Source organism: Grus americana (genome assembly GCF_028858705.1).
Source record: "Grus americana isolate bGruAme1 chromosome 27 unlocalized genomic scaffold, bGruAme1.mat SUPER_27_unloc_1, whole genome shotgun sequence".
NCBI lineage: Eukaryota > Metazoa > Chordata > Aves > Gruiformes > Gruidae > Grus > Grus americana.
The window spans coordinates 84,619-102,215 of record NW_026561291.1 but is presented as its reverse complement, the minus strand read 5'-3'; the positions used below and the strand labels follow the sequence as shown (position 1 = coordinate 102,215).

The 17,597-nt window shown below is 48.2% G+C and overlaps 2 protein-coding genes and 1 pseudogene across 2 annotated transcripts; all 3 read right to left on the bottom strand.

The window, feature by feature from the left end:
- Positions 1 to 594: 594 nt before the first annotated feature.
- On the bottom strand, positions 595 to 4,824 carry LOC129200027 (uncharacterized). The gene is given in 1 exon segment (XM_054811282.1): positions 595 to 4,824. A coding segment is annotated over 1 exon segment (3,183 nt). The 3' UTR covers positions 595 to 1,641.
- On the bottom strand, positions 1,826 to 6,559 carry LOC129200062 (uncharacterized). The gene is made up of 2 exons (XM_054811316.1): positions 4,681 to 6,559; positions 1,826 to 1,952 (listed from the first exon to the last, which is right to left on the bottom strand). The coding sequence occupies exon 1, from the start codon at positions 6,523 to 6,525 to the stop codon at positions 5,194 to 5,196; it is 1,332 nt and encodes a 443-aa protein (XP_054667291.1). The 5' UTR covers positions 6,526 to 6,559; the 3' UTR covers positions 1,826 to 1,952; positions 4,681 to 5,193.
- Positions 6,560 to 15,998: 9,439 nt separating this feature from the next.
- On the bottom strand, positions 15,999 to 17,101 carry LOC129200026 (olfactory receptor 11A1-like; annotated as a pseudogene).
- Between the last annotated feature and the right edge of the window lie 496 nt (positions 17,102 to 17,597).

Here is a 17,597-nt window from a genome sequence, read left to right as displayed (position 1 = left end):
GTTTGTAACGGGATCATGAGTAAACTTTACCAGGCTCCACCAGGACTGGAGTTCTTTCTCAAAATCAGTAGCACTGTCCCAAACTATTTTCCTAATTTCAGTGGGGAGAGTGTCTTCTTCACCTTATCTTATAACTGAGGCGGCTATCGACTGCATCCATAATTGAGCCTGGATACAACTAAGAGCCAAAGAGAGGTTATTCTGGACCACCCCAAGTGCGTCTGTAATTAATTCGTGGTCCCTTACATTTACTCTTTCCCATGTTGGTAATATATTTGACAACAGCCACTGGTTAGTTCCTAAAGCCAATAAAGAAGATCGTAAAGGTTGTTGTAATTTAGCCAAATCACTAATTGAGGCAGCCAGTTTGTTCATTATTACTTCTGAATCAATGCTATTTAAAACTCCCAATCCTGTTCCTAAAACACGGGTCAAGTCTCTCCGTGTCCTTTTCATAGTAAGAGTTCATTTCTGTAGCCAAGTTGTCCATCCCTCATATGAAATTTTTAAGAAAGGTGAACAAGCTGGTTGAATATTTGAAACATTGTTTTGCATTGACAATTCAACTTGTTTGAGAGACCATGCCGAGTTAAACAACATTTGTTGCAAGCCTGTATTTCTAATCACATACAGTCCAATTTCAAAGATTTTCGAATTAAGCGCAACAATTGGTTGGGTAGTAGGTATTATGACATCTATTTTAAGTTCTCCCCAGTATTTGGTGTTATTTTTACCACATATTACTTTATGGGAGTATTGTACAGCAGTCAAATTTAACCAACAGTCTAAATTTTGATTTTTACACAAAATAGGGCCATGTGGTCCAATTTCATAACTGTTTATAGGTTCAATGCGAGATTCCGTGATTAATCTGCATCTTATTGTGATGTCATTTCCTTGTGGTACCATAAAAGAGGGGGTGACTTCACCTTTACTAGTTAACATAAAGAGAGTATCTGTATCAGCATGCGTGACTATTGCAACAAGCATCACTAGGGGTTTAGTTACAGCATTTATTTTGAATTTAAATGTAAGGCCTAATAGTCCTCCTGTCAATGGATTAGGTCGCCAATTGCACACCACATAAACTGGTTTAGTTAAAGTAAAATTGTGCCAACAATCTCCTTGTTCCTTAATACAGGATTTGGTGATTTCAACATTATTGGTACTAGGGTCTAAGGAGTAGTTACCGACATTCTGTTGGCGGCAACACGTGATGAGAGAATTTTGCTTGTTACATTTCTATTCAGTGGTGGGACAGAGTCTTGTAATATTAGAACTAGGGTCTAATAGATTTCCAGAGATGGTAATTGAGGAAGCTTTCTCATGAAGAGATCCTTCCATCTTTCTACATCCTACTTGAATTCTTTCCCCAATTGCTCCAGTCAAGACACAGACCCAGTCCTTTCTGTCCCATTCCCACTCAAGTGGGTGGTAAACTTCAGATTCATGCATTACTACAATGGCTAAATTTGGGGAACGGTCTTTGGGATATGGTCCCACACTCCCGGTATATTGGACAACAGCTTGGGACCATGGCCATTCTGTATTTCTTTGGCTACGAATTAGTGATGAAATATAAAAAAGTGTTATCAGTCTAATCAAACAATCCATAATATTCATAATTCAATAGATAACAGGCTAAAGAAACTGATCCTTAGAATTTTTACACAGTCTAAGTTTCAAAGGTCCCTCTTGCGTACATGTCCACTGATCTGGCGGTGCCTTCTTTACTCGAGTGTAGTGAATCCAAGGCTCCACTCCTTCTACCTTGATTGCGGTATAAGTTGTTAACAGTACCTGGAAAGGTCCCTTCCACTTTTCCTGGAGTGGTTCAGAACCCCACGTCCTTATATACACAAGGTCACCCAGCTGGTATGGATGTACAGGCGTATCAAGAGCAAGCGGCCTGGTCAGCACAATATATCTTCTAAGCGCTTCGAGGGTCTTTCCTAAAGAAATCAGATATGTTTTTAAATCTATTTCCCCTGTTACCCTCATGTCCCCTGGGATTAAGGGAGTTTGGTAGGGTTTGCCATATAATATTTCATATGGACTTACACCGTCTTTAGACCTTGGTTGGATTCTTATTCTTAACAGAGCTAATGGCAAAGTCTGTGGCCATTTCAAAGATGTTTCTTGACAAATTTTACTCATTTGTCTTTTCAAGGTCTGGTTCATCCTTTCAATTTTCCCGCTTGATTGCGGTCTCCAGGGAGTATGCAAATCCCAATTTATCCCTAGGATTTTACTTACTTGTTGGACTATTTCCGCTACAAAATGTGGTCCTCTGTCAGAAGATACGCCCAATGGTACCCCAAATCTCGGTATTATTTTTTTTAGTAATATTTTGACCACTTCTCTTGCTTTGTTGGTGCGGCAAGGAAAAGCCTCTGGCCATCCAGAAAACGTATCAATCAATACTAACAAATATCTATACCCATTCTGTCTAGGTAACTCAGAGAAATCGATTTGCCAATAATCTCCTGGGGAATTACCCTGCTTTGTTACTCCTAAAGGTGCTTTCCTCTGGTTTAAGGGATTATTTTTAAGACAAATTGGACACTTAGCTATTATTGATTTAATTATTCCTGTCATTCCTACACACACTACAGATGTTCTCAAATTTGTGACCATAGCATCCACACCCCAATGTGTCTGCTCATGTTCTTCCTTTGCAAGCTCTGTCATAATTTGTGGGGTCACTGTTACCTGATTCTCTGGTGTTACCCACCATCCTTCCGCATTTTGGGATGCCTTTAAGTTCTCTGCTAGTTGTTCGTCTAGCTTACTGTATCTTGCTTTTAAATTTGGAATTTTTATCTGTTTTACTGGTACTAATGCAAGGATACCTCGTTCTGCAGCCTCTTTTGCAGCTTTATCCGCCAATCGATTACCTATATTTATAGCAGTTTGACCAAACTGATGAGCCTTGCAATGCATTACAGCCACTTCCTTTGGTTTCTGCACATCTTGCAAAAGTTGAAGAACTTCCTCTTTATACTTTATAGGTGAGCCCTGGGCTGACAACAGTCCTCTTTCTTTCCAGATGGCTCCATGAGCATGGATCACACCAAATGCATATTTAGAATCCGTCCAAATGTTTACCCTTTTCCCTTCTGCCATCCGTAAAGCCTGCTTCAGCGCCACCAATTCTGCTTTCTGTGCTGATGTATTTGCAGGTAGTGTCCCTGACTCCAATACCTTGTCGGTGGTAACAACAGCATATCCGGCTATTCGCCTTCCCTCTTGCACAAAGCTGCTTCCATCCATAAACAGTTCCAGATCAGGATCCTTCAAAGGTTCGTCCTTCAGGTCCGGTCTGCTGGAATAAACTTGTTCAATAGTTATCAAGCAATCGTGTTCCAATTTCTCAGTTGGATTTTCTGTTGTCAGGAACATTGCCGGATTTACAATTGCTGTGGCTTTTAATTCCACATCATCTTGTTCCAATAGGACAACCTGGTATTTCAACATTCTGCTAGGGGATAGCCAGTGACCCCCCTTTTGTTCCAAGACAGTTATAACCATGTGTGGTACATATACCACTATCTTTTGGCCCATGGTTAATTTTCGGGCTTCCTGAATCAGCAGCACTGTTGCTGCCACGGCACGCAAACATCCCGGCCATCCTTTACTCACGTTGTCAAGTTGTTTAGAGAAGTATCCCACTGGTCACTTCCAGGATCCCAGCCGTTGCACCAGCACTCCAAGGGCCAGATGTTGCCTTTCGTGCACAAACAGCTCAAAAGGTTTGGTTAAGTCAGGTAAACCCAATGCGGGGGCCGTCATCAATGCCTTTTTGAGTTCTTTAAATGATTTGTGGCATTCAGGTGTCCAAATCAAATATCGGTCTTTGGATTCCTTTAAGGCTTCATATAGGGGTTTCACATACAGTCCATAATTTAAAATCCAGAGTCGACACCACCCAATCATTCCCAGAAAGGCTCTCAATTCCTTTGGGCTGTTAGGTTCAGGGATCTGACAAATGGCTTCTTTCCTTTCATTTCCCAATTGTCTCTGTCCTTGAGATATCTCAAATCCCAAATAAATCATTGCTTCTTTCCCTATCTGGGCTTTGTTTCTGGAAACTCTGTATCCTCCTTGGCCCAGGAAATTCAGTAAACTGATAGTCATTTCAAAACATGTTTCTTTGCTTTTTGCTGCTATCAAAATGTCATCCACATACTGTAATAATATACCTTGCCCTTGATTCTGTTTCTTCCACATTTTTAACTCTTTTGCCAATTGATTTCCAAATAGTGTGGGGCTATTCTTAAATCCTTGTGGAAGTACAGTCCATGTTAGTTGCATCTTTCGTCCTGTACCTGGACTTTCCCATTCGAAAGCAAATATGCTTTGACTTTTTGCATCCAGAGGTATGCAAAAGAAGGCATCCTTTAAATCCAGTACAGTAAACCATTTATGTTCCTCCTTCAAAGATGTCAATAAAGTGTATGGATTAGCCACTACTGGGTGTATATCTTGAACTATTTGATTTATGGCTCTTAAGTCCTGGACCAGTCGGTATTCCTTGCCTCCTGATTTCTTCACTGGTAATATAGGGGTATTATATTCTGATTCACATTCTACTAGCAGTCCATATTCTAAGAATTTTGTAATTAATTCCTCTAATCCCTTCCGGGCTTCCCACTTAATAGGATATTGTTTTTGTCTTACCGGTTTGGCTCCGGGTTTTAAGGTCACCTTTACTGGTTCCGCCAGTTTAGATCGTCCTGGAACTTCACTTGCCCATACCAAAGGGGTTACTGTATTGTCCACCACTTCTGGAATCTGTTCCTCCTTGGAGGAGTCCTGTAACATAAACACTCTCGCCTCTATGGCTTTTGATTCTGGTATTAGTAATCTGATTTCTCCATCTTTAAAAATTATTTGTGCATCTAATTTGCTTAATAAATCTCGCCCTAATAGAGGCAACGGACATTCGGGCATATACAAAAATTGATGTGTAACCCACTGTTTTCCTAACTTAAATTTTAATGGTTTCAGGAAAGGCCGGTTCTCCTTTTGCCCCATCGCACCAACGACCTCTGCTGATTTATGGCTGAGTTTTGCTTTACATGTGTTCAATACCGAATATGTAGCCCCTGTATCTACTAAAAATTCCATTTCTTCATTCCCTAGCCTCAATGTAACCAGGGGCTCAGCTAGGGTTGATTCCCCCGGTCCCCTTCATGACTCATTATCCAAAGTCATCAATTTAATAGCCTGGAGTGTTGAATTTAATCCCCCAGCTTTGGGACAATCCTTTTTCCAATGTCCACGCTCTTTACAAACCATACATTGATCCTTCGCCAATCTAGGGACCACTCTTCCCCTCCCAAGCCCCCGATCAACGATATTCATTCCTCGTCCCTTTCCCATGCCCCCCTTATTATTCTCAGTCAAGATGGCCAGAATTTTCCCATCCCTTCGCATTTGTCTGACTTCTCTTTCTTTTTCTCTATTGTTATACACGGTCCAAGCTATTTCAAGCATTTTGCCCAAATCTCTGGACTCAGCTCCTTCCAATTTTTGAAGTTTTCTCCTGATGTCTGGGGCTGATTGTCCCATAAATATAGAGGCCAATTGTATAGCCTCCTCAGGTTCTTCTGGGTCCAGATTAGTATATTTTCTAGCTGTCACCTTCAGTCTTTCCATAAAGGCCGAAGGGGATTCGTTTAGTTCTTGTCTTACTTCATATAATTTAGACCAATTAATTGCTTTTGGCATTGCATGTCTAACACCAAATAAAATCCACTTCTGGTACCTAGTCAGCATCCCTCTGGGTCCCGGCTGATTAGGGTCCCACTCGGGATTTGTGGATGGAAAATTCTGGTCCACTGTCCCTTGTATATTTCCGTTAGCATGGGATCTTTCCACTTCTTTCCTGGCTGTATTTAATACCATTTTCTTTTCAGTACTTTCCAACAATGTATCCAATATTACTTGTAAATCTTCCCAATCGGGGTTTTGGGTTCTAATTATTGTTTCCATTACCTTGGCAACCCTTTCAGGATCGTCCCGATAGGTGCCCGCAGTCTCCTTCCATGCCCTCAAATCAGTTATTGAGAAGGGGACTTTCACCATTACTGGACCTTCATTGCCAATGGCCTGTCGAAGAGGGGCCTGGAGGACAGTTAATCCATCTCCTCCCCTTCTTCCTCTCGTTCTCCCTGCAATCGGGCTGAATCCTTCTGCCTCCCCTTCCACAGGAGAGAGAGAAGCATTGTTAGCCTCCAGATTTTGATCCCTCTGATCATTTCCTAGCCTTCTGCGAGGCGCAACCAATAGTTCAACATCATCATCTTCAAATTCACGTTTAAGACATTGTTTACCATTGTCACAAGCTGAGCAATCTTTTTCCAAATTTTTATCAGGTTCCTGCCCCTTTAATGCCATTATCGCGGAACCAGGTGAAAACAATTCACATTGCCTTTGCCATTCCGGATGATTTCGCAATGTGAAAAACAGATCTACATATGCCATTTTGTTCCATTTACCTTCCCTTTTACAGAATAACATTAATTGCAAAATGGTGTTATATTGCAACGTCCCATTTTCCGGCCACTTTTCCCATTTTCTAAAGTGTATAGTGGCCACCAATGATTACAATATTCAATCAACTGTTTCCGAGTCAAAGGATCAACATTTCCCAGATCTTTCCAGTGCTCCAGAATGCATCCCAGTGGTGTTTTTCATGGGATTGGTTTCTTACTCGGAAAAGTGCCCATCTCCCAGGGACTTAGTGGTTGTGATTGTGCACTATCACAAGCACTTAGTCAGAGGGACCCCAACCCGTGTTAGAGCTCCCTCAGGGATTTCCCCTGCCACCGGAAATCCCAGGGATTTCTCCTGCCACCAGAAATCCCAACCTTGGAGGCTTCCCCTCCCCTCTGGGCCCTGCTCCACAGGCTTTCGCCTAGCAGAGACTTTTACCTGAGACGTCTCTCCAGCCCAACTCTGCGCAGCTTTCACCGCGCCTTACGAGCAGGCCTCCTGTGCTCTTCGCGTGGGCCTGTCCCGGTGTGGGCCTGTCCCGGTGTGGGCCTGTCCCTATGTGGGCCTGTCCCGGCGTGGGCCTGTCCCGATATGGGTCTCTCCCGATACGGGCCTGTCCCGGAGCCACGGGGTCCTTACTTAAGGTACCTTCACATACTTCAATTAAATGAGAATGCCTTTACCTCTCCCAGGGGTCTTGCTCAAAGCTCTTCGGTCCGGGGATTGGAGGTTCTCCCCGAGAATTCCCCGGTGCCGGCTGGAGGTCCTGCGATCCCACGGATCCGTCGAGGTTCAAAAGCAGTGTCCCATCTGGGTCGCCAAAACTGTCACCGAAATCCGGGAATAAACCTCGTAACACCAATGTAGTGTTAAAAGGCAGGCATTCTTTATTGCAGCGCTGGATGCACGGGGGATAACTCCACCCAACGTGCATGCCAGGTGATCACCAACACACAGGTTATATAGAATCAAAATATACATATTCATTATATTTCCAAGAAAAGGCAGTCCTATGATAATCATTTCTGGGAAATCATTTCCATATTCTCCTCCCCGTCACGCATGCTCAGTGATTTGAGTCGGTGGTCCTCAAGGGTCTCTGGTGGTCGTCAGTGGTCTTGCTCCTGTGTCCGCTGGATGACCTCCTTCATGCAGACATGCGCAGTACCCTTGTTGTAGGTGCATCTACCCATAGCAACTTTCTTCATAAGATTAATATTCCCGGGCCTATTGTCCGGTTGGGTAGGGACTGTACAAGGAACATAGCAGCATTGTATCTTGCAATGGTCGGTTAGCTTCATTACCTATTACCTAGGTTACAAACTAATTTTCCCAATCTGAGTCTATAGCTACCTTATAACTTCAAGTTACAAATATAATCAAATTATCCTAACTTTTATATAATCAACTTTTGATTGCTTTGTCAAAATATATGTGACAGCTGAAGCTCTTCATTTTGCTCTTGATGGTGCCTGCAGCCCCCACCAGCTCCAGCCGAGCTCTGGCTTTCCTAAACACATGCCCACACACTCAGGTCATCTTTCTAAATTCCTCCTTCATAGCCTGTCCCGGATTCCACCTCCTCATCGTTGTCCCATCCGTGACCCATCCCTGCCCCTGTGCAGCCCCACTGCCCCACACATGCCCCCAGGGCCCCCATCATCAGACACTGCACAGGACAGGGTGTGTTTGGGGTGGGGACACGTCCTCCACCACAAGTGCCGATGCCAGACCTCAGTGTCCATCCTCAGCAGCCCTCCTTCTTCTGCAGCCAAGCAGTGCCCAGCCCCAGCCAAGCCCCAGCTATGTCCCATGCACGGGTTCCCAGGCAGCCCTGCTCGGGGCTCTGCCAAGGTCTGGGCAAGGCAGGAGGCTGGGGCAGGGCTGGCTGTTTCCCCAACACAGGCACCAAGACCAACAGCAGGAAGGAGATGGCCACAGAGCCCAACCACCAAGAACTGGGGGAGTGACCAGGGCTGGAAATGGCTGATGGGAGAGGCTGGGGGGTGATGAATGCCCTGGGGCACCTTCTCGCTCTCTCCATGCCACCAAGAGTCCCGGCCAGGGGACACAGCAGCCTGCTGCAAGTGTGTGCCTGCAGAAAGAGGTTTCTCTTTCTCATTGTTTCCTCCTTTCAGGCACAGAAATGCTCCTTTGATCTCCTCCAGAGTCATCCCTGCTCTGCAGAGAGCCTTTCCGCAGGTGAGTGTGTCTGTGCTGGCCTGGCCGGCCGTTCCTGGTTCCCTCCCCATGCTCCCTGCAGGGCCCCAAGCTGGTGGGGCTGCTCTGCAGAGCGAGGGGGCTGTGGTGCCCCGGGGCCATGGGGTGACCCTGCACTGGCCATGCTGGTCAGGGTGGGAAGCAGAGCCAGCCAGAGGGGATCACAGCTGCTGAGCCCCTTTCCATCTTCCCTGATGGCTCAGAAGACAAGGACAGTGCTTGGCAGGACCATGGTGTGTCTCCAGTGGCATAAAGGGCAGGGGAGGGCTGCACTAGGTCCAGCCCACAGGGTTTCCATGATGGTGTGATGAACCACTGTCGAGACTTATGTCCCTTTGCCTTCTGGCTCCTCACAGCCTCTCCTGCCATTGCAGAGCCCTCGTTAGCCCATGGTCTCCTCAGGTTTGCCTTCTCCTCTGGGACACTCCTCCTTGGATTGTCACTCATTTTATGAGGTGCCACTCTCTGCCACCTCCGACTTACACACTATTCCTGGAGATCCCCTCACTTCTCCTGGCAGATCTCCATTCTTCTCCAGGATGGCATCTGCCATCAGCCCCACTGCAGGTGGGACAGCACCAGGCAGATAAGCTGATAAGGTACACGAGACCTTGGGGGTAACAGCAATGCCAGGACACAGCAGGACAGTGTGGAAGGGAGGAGAGAGCAGCCCTGTCCAGGCCGTGTCCTGCTGCTGGCCTTGGCCATGGCTCCAGGGCAGCAGCAGCCCCGACGTGAAGGCAGCAGAGAGGGAGTGCCCGCTGAGGCAGCGAGGGGCAGTCCCAAGGGCAACCCACGCTGCTACTCCATGGGGCAGCTGGGCATTTGGCTCCTGAACCCTCCTGCATGCTGGGGCTGCTGCCATGTGGACACAAGCTCTGCTGCCCAGGAGGGTCCCATAGTGCAGGGGTTGGCAGATGGCAACATAGCGGTCATAGGCCATGACAGTGAGAAGGGCGTACTCAGCTCCAAGCAGGAAGACAATCAGAAAGACTTGTGCAACACATCCTGTGTAGGAGATGGTCCTGATGTCCAATATAGAATTGGCCATGGATTTGGGCACTGTGGTGGAGATGGAGCCCAGGTCGAGGAGGGAGAGGTTGAGGAGGAAGAAGTACATGGGGGTGTGGAGGTGGTGGTCGCAGGCTATGGCAGTGATGATGAGGCCATTGGCCAGGAGAGCAGCCAGGTAGATGCCCAGGAAGAGCCAGAAGTGCAAGAGCTGCAGCTCCCGTGTGTCTGCGAATGCCAGGAGGAGGAACTCAGTGATGGAGCTGCTGTTGGACATTTGCTGGTTCTTGGCAAGGGGTCTGGTTGAAAAAAATGAAAAGACAGGGAAAATTAGGACATCTTCCTCTGAGCAAAACCACTCCATTTTTCATAGAAACACCCCCCAACTGAAATGCCTTTCCCTTCTCTGGTTTGTGCTGGCTGAGTGTGTTGTGAGGAGCTGAGGAGTCAGCTGTGCTCAGCTGCAGTGGGTACATGGAGCTGGTTTGTGACACCTCCAATGTTCACAAGCAATGTAATATGTAATCCACCTTTAATGGAAAAGTTCACTCTCTGCTCTCATGACTCTGAAGACTCTGGGCTTCAGAAGAGAGGCTAGGCATTTCCTTAGAAATTTTTCTGGGTTTATTATTTTCCACCATCACATCTGGAGAGTTTTCTTTCTGAGTGGGAAAATACTTATTTTATCATGGAAAAAGGGAAGAGTCTTGAGACAGGACAGGCAAAAGGGTTCAGCTCTTTGTAGCTTAGTGCAGAGTCACGAGAGCTGCAGTGTCCTTTAGACTGCTCCCCAGCTGCCCCGCACTTTTCCTTGTGATGCCTTGAAGATGACCTCACACACAAATGACACTTTAAAAAAACCCCAAAACTAGACTGTGATGAGACATGGGGAGTCCTGGTTCAAAGGGCAGATCTGCAAACGGTTCTTTTTTCCCAGCCCAGAGGAGGAGTTGTGATTGAGAGAGAAGGACACAGCCCCTCTCTGAGGGAAGCAAAGGCCTCTGAGAGGAGAGAACTGACCTCCAAGGGAAAGCTCAGCACTCCCTGGGATCCTACAGCACAGCCGTGCTCTTCTGGGGCAGCTCCCAAGCCCAGCAGCACAGGCAAAGCAGACAGTCAGATGTCCTGAAGATGGGATGTCCTAAAGGCAGAGTCAGCTCATTGCTCAGCAGACAACGCCCAGCAGACATCTAGAGTGAGGGACCACAAGAGAGCAGCCTGAAGGCAGCCTAGCCCAGGGCTTGGCTGCAGTTTCCTCCCACTCCCTGCCCATGTCTCTGCTGCCTGGAGCTGTCCCTGCCAGGAGCTGGTGCTCTGCCCACACCTCTCCTCCCTGTCCCTGCTCACAGAGCCCATCCCACCCTCTGTGTGCTCAGCTCTGCCCTGCAGACCCCTCCTGGCAGCAGGGCACTGCCCAGGGGCACCTCTGTGTTGGCAGGTCTTAAGGAGAAGAGCAGATCAACCCTGAAGACAACACAAAGGTGATGTGAATGCTTTGTGTAGGCAGAGGAAAGGGTGAAGTGACTTTATCAGGTGCCTTGAAAAACCTCTTCATCACTCACTGTAATGCTGGAGGAGTCTTGGTCTCCTGTGCAAACCTGACAGCTCCATCACTGTTTCCTCGTACCATCACAGCAGGGAATTCAAAGCATGAACCCTGAGAAGCACCTTTACTGACAGTTAGCCCCTGCCCTGATGTGCTTCTTGAAAAGTGGCCTGGGAAATGTCCCAGGGGTGATCTGGAGCTGTGAACAGCCCTGACCTGCACAGCACCCTCAGACCAGCAGAAGGACTCTGCCCTGCCCTTCCAGGGGGTCGCTCCTTCCACCCACAGCTTCTCCCTGCAGTGCCCTGGGGAGCTCCCCGGGCAGGATGAGAGTTGACGCTGGAAGGCAGAAAATTCCCCTGGTGTGCAGAGACCGTCCTCTGAAGTACAGCCCTGGGCACCTCCATCTGAAAACTGTGGCTACACAGCTATTCAAAATTGCCTAAAAAAGCCCACCCCCTCCTTATAGATCCCAGGAGCTGTGAGCTGTGCCAGCTTGAGATGTCTCCAGGAACTACAGCTCCATTGCCCTGAACCCAGAGACTTACCATGTCAAGCGCTGCAAATCTTTCTCTTTTCAGCTCTCAGTCAGCCTCCCAATCCTGACCGCCTTTAAGCTCTTCACCTGCCTTGCTCATCTCCCTGAGATACCCTGGCAGTGCCCTTTGCCCTGCTGTGCTCTGCAGAGGAGCTGCTCCTGGCCAGAGATGTCTCTCTGCAGCACAGCCCACTTGCCATGAGCTCCCTTTGTCCCAGGAGAGCAGCAGCAGAGGCCCAGCCCAAGGCAGCATGTTAATGACCCCTCTGGTGGGTTTGGGGATGAGTCCATGAAGCTCAGACCCTGAGAGGAAGCTGATGAAACCTCTCCAGAAGTCACAGTCAGACGCAAACTCCACAGTTTCTTGGAGCATTAATGGGTCCCCCTGAGGGCCATCCCTGACAAAGCAACTCTGGGGCTGGTTAGAGCAGGCAAGTGGAGGCAGTGATGACAGGTAGGCAAAGGCAATGGCAAGGTGGCTCTGATGCTGAGTAATCCTGGGTGTGTTTCTCAGGGTTCCCTTGACTGAATCTCCATTTGGTCATCTGGTAATTAATGCCTATTGCAGATAGCTGACCGTGATGGTCAAATCTTTCCCAAGATAAGAGCATGAGGAGTTTCAGGGCTCTATAGACCCAGGAAGGAATTATCATGAACACAATCTCCAAAACAGCACACAAGATTACAAACCCAGCATTTACTCGTCTCTGTTTTTATTGGTCATAAATCCAATTAATTTTCCCAAGTTGAGCCTGCTTTGACTGTGAAGATAATTGTTTAATGATCTCTCCCTGTTCGTATCTCAACCCATGAGCCTTTTGTTATATTTTCTCTCCCCTGTCCAGGTGAGGAGGGGGAGTGACAGAGTGGCTTTGGTGGGCACCTGGCGTCCAGCCAGGGTCAACCCTCCACAGTGGAGAAAGGGTAAATGAGGGTTGGGTGTTTGTATGGTAGGCTATGTTGCGGGAAAATACATACGTATATAGACACTCAAACAGTAAGGATGTCTCCAGAAGCTAGTCTTAGGTCCTCCAGCTATCTGGGCGTTGGCTCCAGGATCTCCTCGTCCCCCCCAGCTCCCCCATGCATGTGCAAATGGCTCCCTCCAGCACAGAACCACAGAACCATTGAGGCTGGAAGGCAGCCACCTTCCACCTTCTCTCTGCTTCCTCTTCATGCTTGGTTTCTGGCAGGAGCTCTGTTCTCATCCATGCCAGCCTCCTGCCACCCCTTCTTGAATTCCTGAATGTCCAGGTGGACCGTTCTGGAGATTGAAGAGGAGATTGTTAACCATCAGACAGCTCTCTGCACCCTTTTTCTCTTCAGGGCCATATCCCAGGGGATTCTTCCAAGCGGGGCACCCAGCAGGTCAAAGCCTGCTCTCCCGCTGTCCTGACGTCCTGCTCCTTGCTTTTTGGTCTCCTCTCAGAATCCTCCACTTCAGTCCTGCCCGCCTATGTTTCTGTGTTTCCTCCCTCAAAGGCGAGATCACACACAGAAGCTCCAGGATTTAAAAAGAAATTAAAGGGTCAGAAGTGCAAGCCAGGCCAACAATATCTATTTTTCAATGTTCAAACCACACTGAACACGTCAAGCAGCAGTCATACACTGAGATCTAAGACATCCTAGATTGGTCGAGGGTACATCATATAAAGGATGTTGAGGGATTTGTATTGGGTTTACGTGGCAAGGGATGGGTAGTGGGGAGGGTGGTGTGCAGGGGTGGCTTCTGTGAGAAGATGCCAGAAGCTGCCCCATCATGTGAGACAGAGCCAGTTCCAGCTGGCTCTAAGATGGACCCACCACAGTGATGGTGATAGCACCTCTGCAGTAACATAGTTAAGATGGGGAAACAACTGCTGCACAACAGCAGCTGGAAGAGAGGGGTGAGACTATATGAGAGAAAAACCTCTGCAGACACCAAGGTCAGTGAAGAAGGAGGGGGAGGAGGTGCTCGAGGTGCCGGAGCAGTGATTCCCTTGCAGCCCATGGTGAAGACCACGATGATGCAGGTTGTCCCGCTGCCACCCATGGAGGACCACAGTGGAGCAGATATCCGCCCTGCAGCCCCTGGAGCACCCCGCACCGTGGGAAGGACCCATGTTGGAGAAGTTCATGAAGGACTATCTCCTGTGGGAAGAGGAGTGTGAGGAGGAAGGAGTGACAGAGGCAACATGTGATGAACTGACCGTGACCTCCATTTCCCTAACCCCTGTGCTGCTGCGGAGGAAAAGGCAGAGAAAATTGGGAGTGAATTTGAGCCCAGGAATAAGGGAGGTTTCCAGAGAAGGTGTCTAAAGATTTGATTTTATTTCTCATTACCCCATTCTGATTTGATTGGCAATAAGTTAAATTAATCTCCCTGAGTTAAGTCTGTTTTGCCCATGACGGTAATTGGTGAGTGATCTCCCTGTCCTCATCCTGACCCACAAGCTTTTTGGTGTGTTTTCTCCCTCTGCCCTGTTGAGGAGGGGGAGTGGCAGAGCAGCTTGGTGGGCACCTGGTGGGTAGCCACGGTCCAACCACCACAGATGGATAGAGCTTTCAGGAGACACGGGCTGGGAGGATCCAGAGTGAAGTTTCTTCAAAGTAAAGAGGCTACTTGGACGTATGGAGCTCCTCAATGGGGAAGGGGACAAGCTGGGTCAGCCCTTGTGCATGAGGGTTGAAGGAGAGGCCAGTAAGGGTGGCATCATAAATGGATAGGATGGGATGGGATGGGATGGGATGGGATGGGATAGGATAGGATAGGATAGGATAGGATAGGATAGGATAGGATAGGATAGGATAGGATGGGATAGGATGGGATAGGATAGGATGGGATAGGATGGGATAGGATGGGATAGTTCAGTTTGGAAGCACCTACAATCATCATCTAGTCCAACTGCCTGACCACTTCAGGGCTGACCAAAAATGAAAGCCTATTAGGAAGGGTATTGTCCAAATGCCTCTTCAACACCGACAGGCTTGGGGCATCAACCACCTTTCTAGGAAGCCTGTTCCAGTGTTTGACCACCCTCTCTCTAAAGAAATGCTTCCTAATGTCTAGTCTAAACCTCCTCTGATGCAGCTTCGAACCATTCCAGGCATCCTGGCACCAGATCACAGGGATCGGCACCTCCCTCTCCATGTCCCCTCCTCAGGAAGCTGTAGAGAGCAATCAGGTCACCCCTCAGCCTTCTTTTCTCCAAACTAGACAATCCCAGAGACCTTAGCTGCTCCTCAGAGGACATGGCATCCAGCCCTGTCACCAGCTGTGTTGTCCTACTTTGGAAACATCCAAGGACCTTCACATCCTTCTTAAATTATAGCACCCAGAATTTCACATAGGAAAGAAGAAGAAGGAAGAAGGAAAAACCCACCCAAAAACCCCAACCCCAAAGTAATAAGTGATGCCAAAGCAATCACTCCCCAGCTTCCACAAGTACACTGGTGCCCAGCCAGTCCCCAAGCAATGGCTATCCACTGAAAAAAGCCCTCCCCTCCATTTTTGTTGCTGAGCATGATGCTATATGACATGGAAGATCTGGTAAGTTTGGATCAGCTGTCCTTGCTGTGTCCCCTCCCAATTTCTTGTGCACTCTCAACCTGCTCACTCTAAGGGCAATGTGAGAAACAGAGACGGTCTCGATGCTGTGCAGACACTGCTCAGCAATAGCTACAAATCTGGTGTGATATCAACACGGTTTTGGTCCCCAGTCCAAAGCACAGCACCTTACAGGCTGCCATGAAGAGAATGAGCTCCCCCCCAGCCCAGTACAATGGGTCACAGCTTTCTAGTGGGGAAGGAGGGCTGAGGTGGGAAGCCTGATCCTCCAAGGATGAAGAGACTGGGGCAAGGGAATGGCTGTCACGGTCTCTGTCCAAGATGTAGGGTGAAGACAGAAGAGAAGCTTGAGCTGGAGCCAGAAGGGAAAAGCTGGAGCAGGGACTTGCTCACTTCTGCCAGGAACAGGGGAGGGAAAGGTGTGTGTGTGGGGGGGGAGATCCAGGCGATGACCTTGTTTCAGCCCTCAGACAGAGGAACTGCTCCCCTCACTCCAGCCTCTCCACCTCCCCTTGCAGCAGGATAAGCAAAGGCTTCTTATTCAATCCTGATACTTCAATAGTTCCCCACATAAGACCACCAAGGTGTTTATTTTCAAGGAAAAAGCAAACCCATGACATTTTCAACATTTTTTTTTAAACAATGATATTTCTCTCCAAGGACCTTTTGCTTTCTTCCCTTTGCCACTTCACAAGAGGACTCAGTGGCATGTGCTTTGGAAGAGCCAGCTGGTATCCAGAGCTTCCAAAGGAGCTAGAAGCATCTTTTGCCTGCGTCACCAAGGGGCATGAGCTCTGGGTGCAGGCCAGGGCTTTCCTGAGCACTTTCCTGATGGCCTCCTTGACCTCCCTGTTCCGCAGGCTGTAGATGAGGGGATTGACCAGGGGCGTCAGGATGGTGTAGAAAAAGGAGAACACTTTGTTGAGCTGCCTCAGCGGGCCTGTTCTAGGTAGCATGTAGACAACAAAGAGGGTGCCATAGTAAACAGTGACAACGGAGAGGTGAGAGGAGCAGGTAGAGAAGGCCTTCTGTCTGCCTGTGCTGGACGGGATCCTCAGGATGGCAGCTATGATGCACACGTAGGAGGCCAGCATGAACAGGAATGGAAACATTAGGTCCAGAACACATAGTAGACGTGTTGCCAGCCTGAGCACTCTGGTGTCACTGCAGGTGAGCTCCAGCAATGGGGTAAACTCACAGAAGAAGTGGTCAATTGCCTTGGGGCCACAGAACTGCAACTGGGATAAGAACACTGTGACTACCACCAGCAGCAGTGAACCCCCTAGCCAAGATGCAGCTGCCAGGTGTAAAGAGACCTTCCAGGTCATGAGGCTGGCATAGAGCAGAGGCTGGCATATGGCCAAGTACCGATCGTAGGACATGGTCGCCAGAAGGTAACACTCAGTAGTTGCAAGGGAAGCAAAGAAGTAGAACTGAGCCATGCAGCCGTGAGCAGAGATGCTGCTGTCCCCAGACAAGAAGCTGGCCAGCAACCGTGGCAGGATGGTGGAGCTGTAGCAGGTCTCCAAGGAGGACAGATTGCCCAGGAAGAAGTACATGGGGGTGTGCAGATGCCGGTCTGCCACCACCAGCACAACAATGAGGATGTTCCCAATCATGGTGACTGAGTAGATCATAAGCAAGAGGAGAAAGAGCAGGTACTGGAGCGTGGGGACATCATTCCCAGCAGCACAAAATCCATGGATGCTGTCCCACTGTCCCTTTCCCCTTCGGCCATGCAATGTTGCTTGTCTTTTATTTTCAGTTGTCACAAAGAGGGGCTACGAGAAAGAAACACATTTCAGCGTTTACCTTCCACATTTTTTTGTGTAGGACATTTTTCTGTTCACACTAGCTTTATGTATTTCATGCCTAGTGAAAGCATAAAATAAATGTTCTTCCTGATGGGTAAAGAACACTCATCCCACAGAGCCACTGCAGACTCTGGAGGTGAGCTGCACAATGGAAGTTCTTCTTTCTCACTACAGAATAAATCCATGAAGTGCATTTGCTCACAGAGAAACAAACAACGTTCATATGCCGCTGGGTATGCCCTGGAATTATAGTTATAGTTGTTGAGGATCGACATCCTTCTGCTCTCAGGAAAGAGAAAGTGTGCCAGAGAAAAGGAACCCCTCTCTCCAAAAAAGCCCACTGTGTGAAACGTCATGCCAGACACCACCCTTCCTCCAAAGCAAGGGATGGGCACATCGCAGGGTGAGTGGCCACAGCTC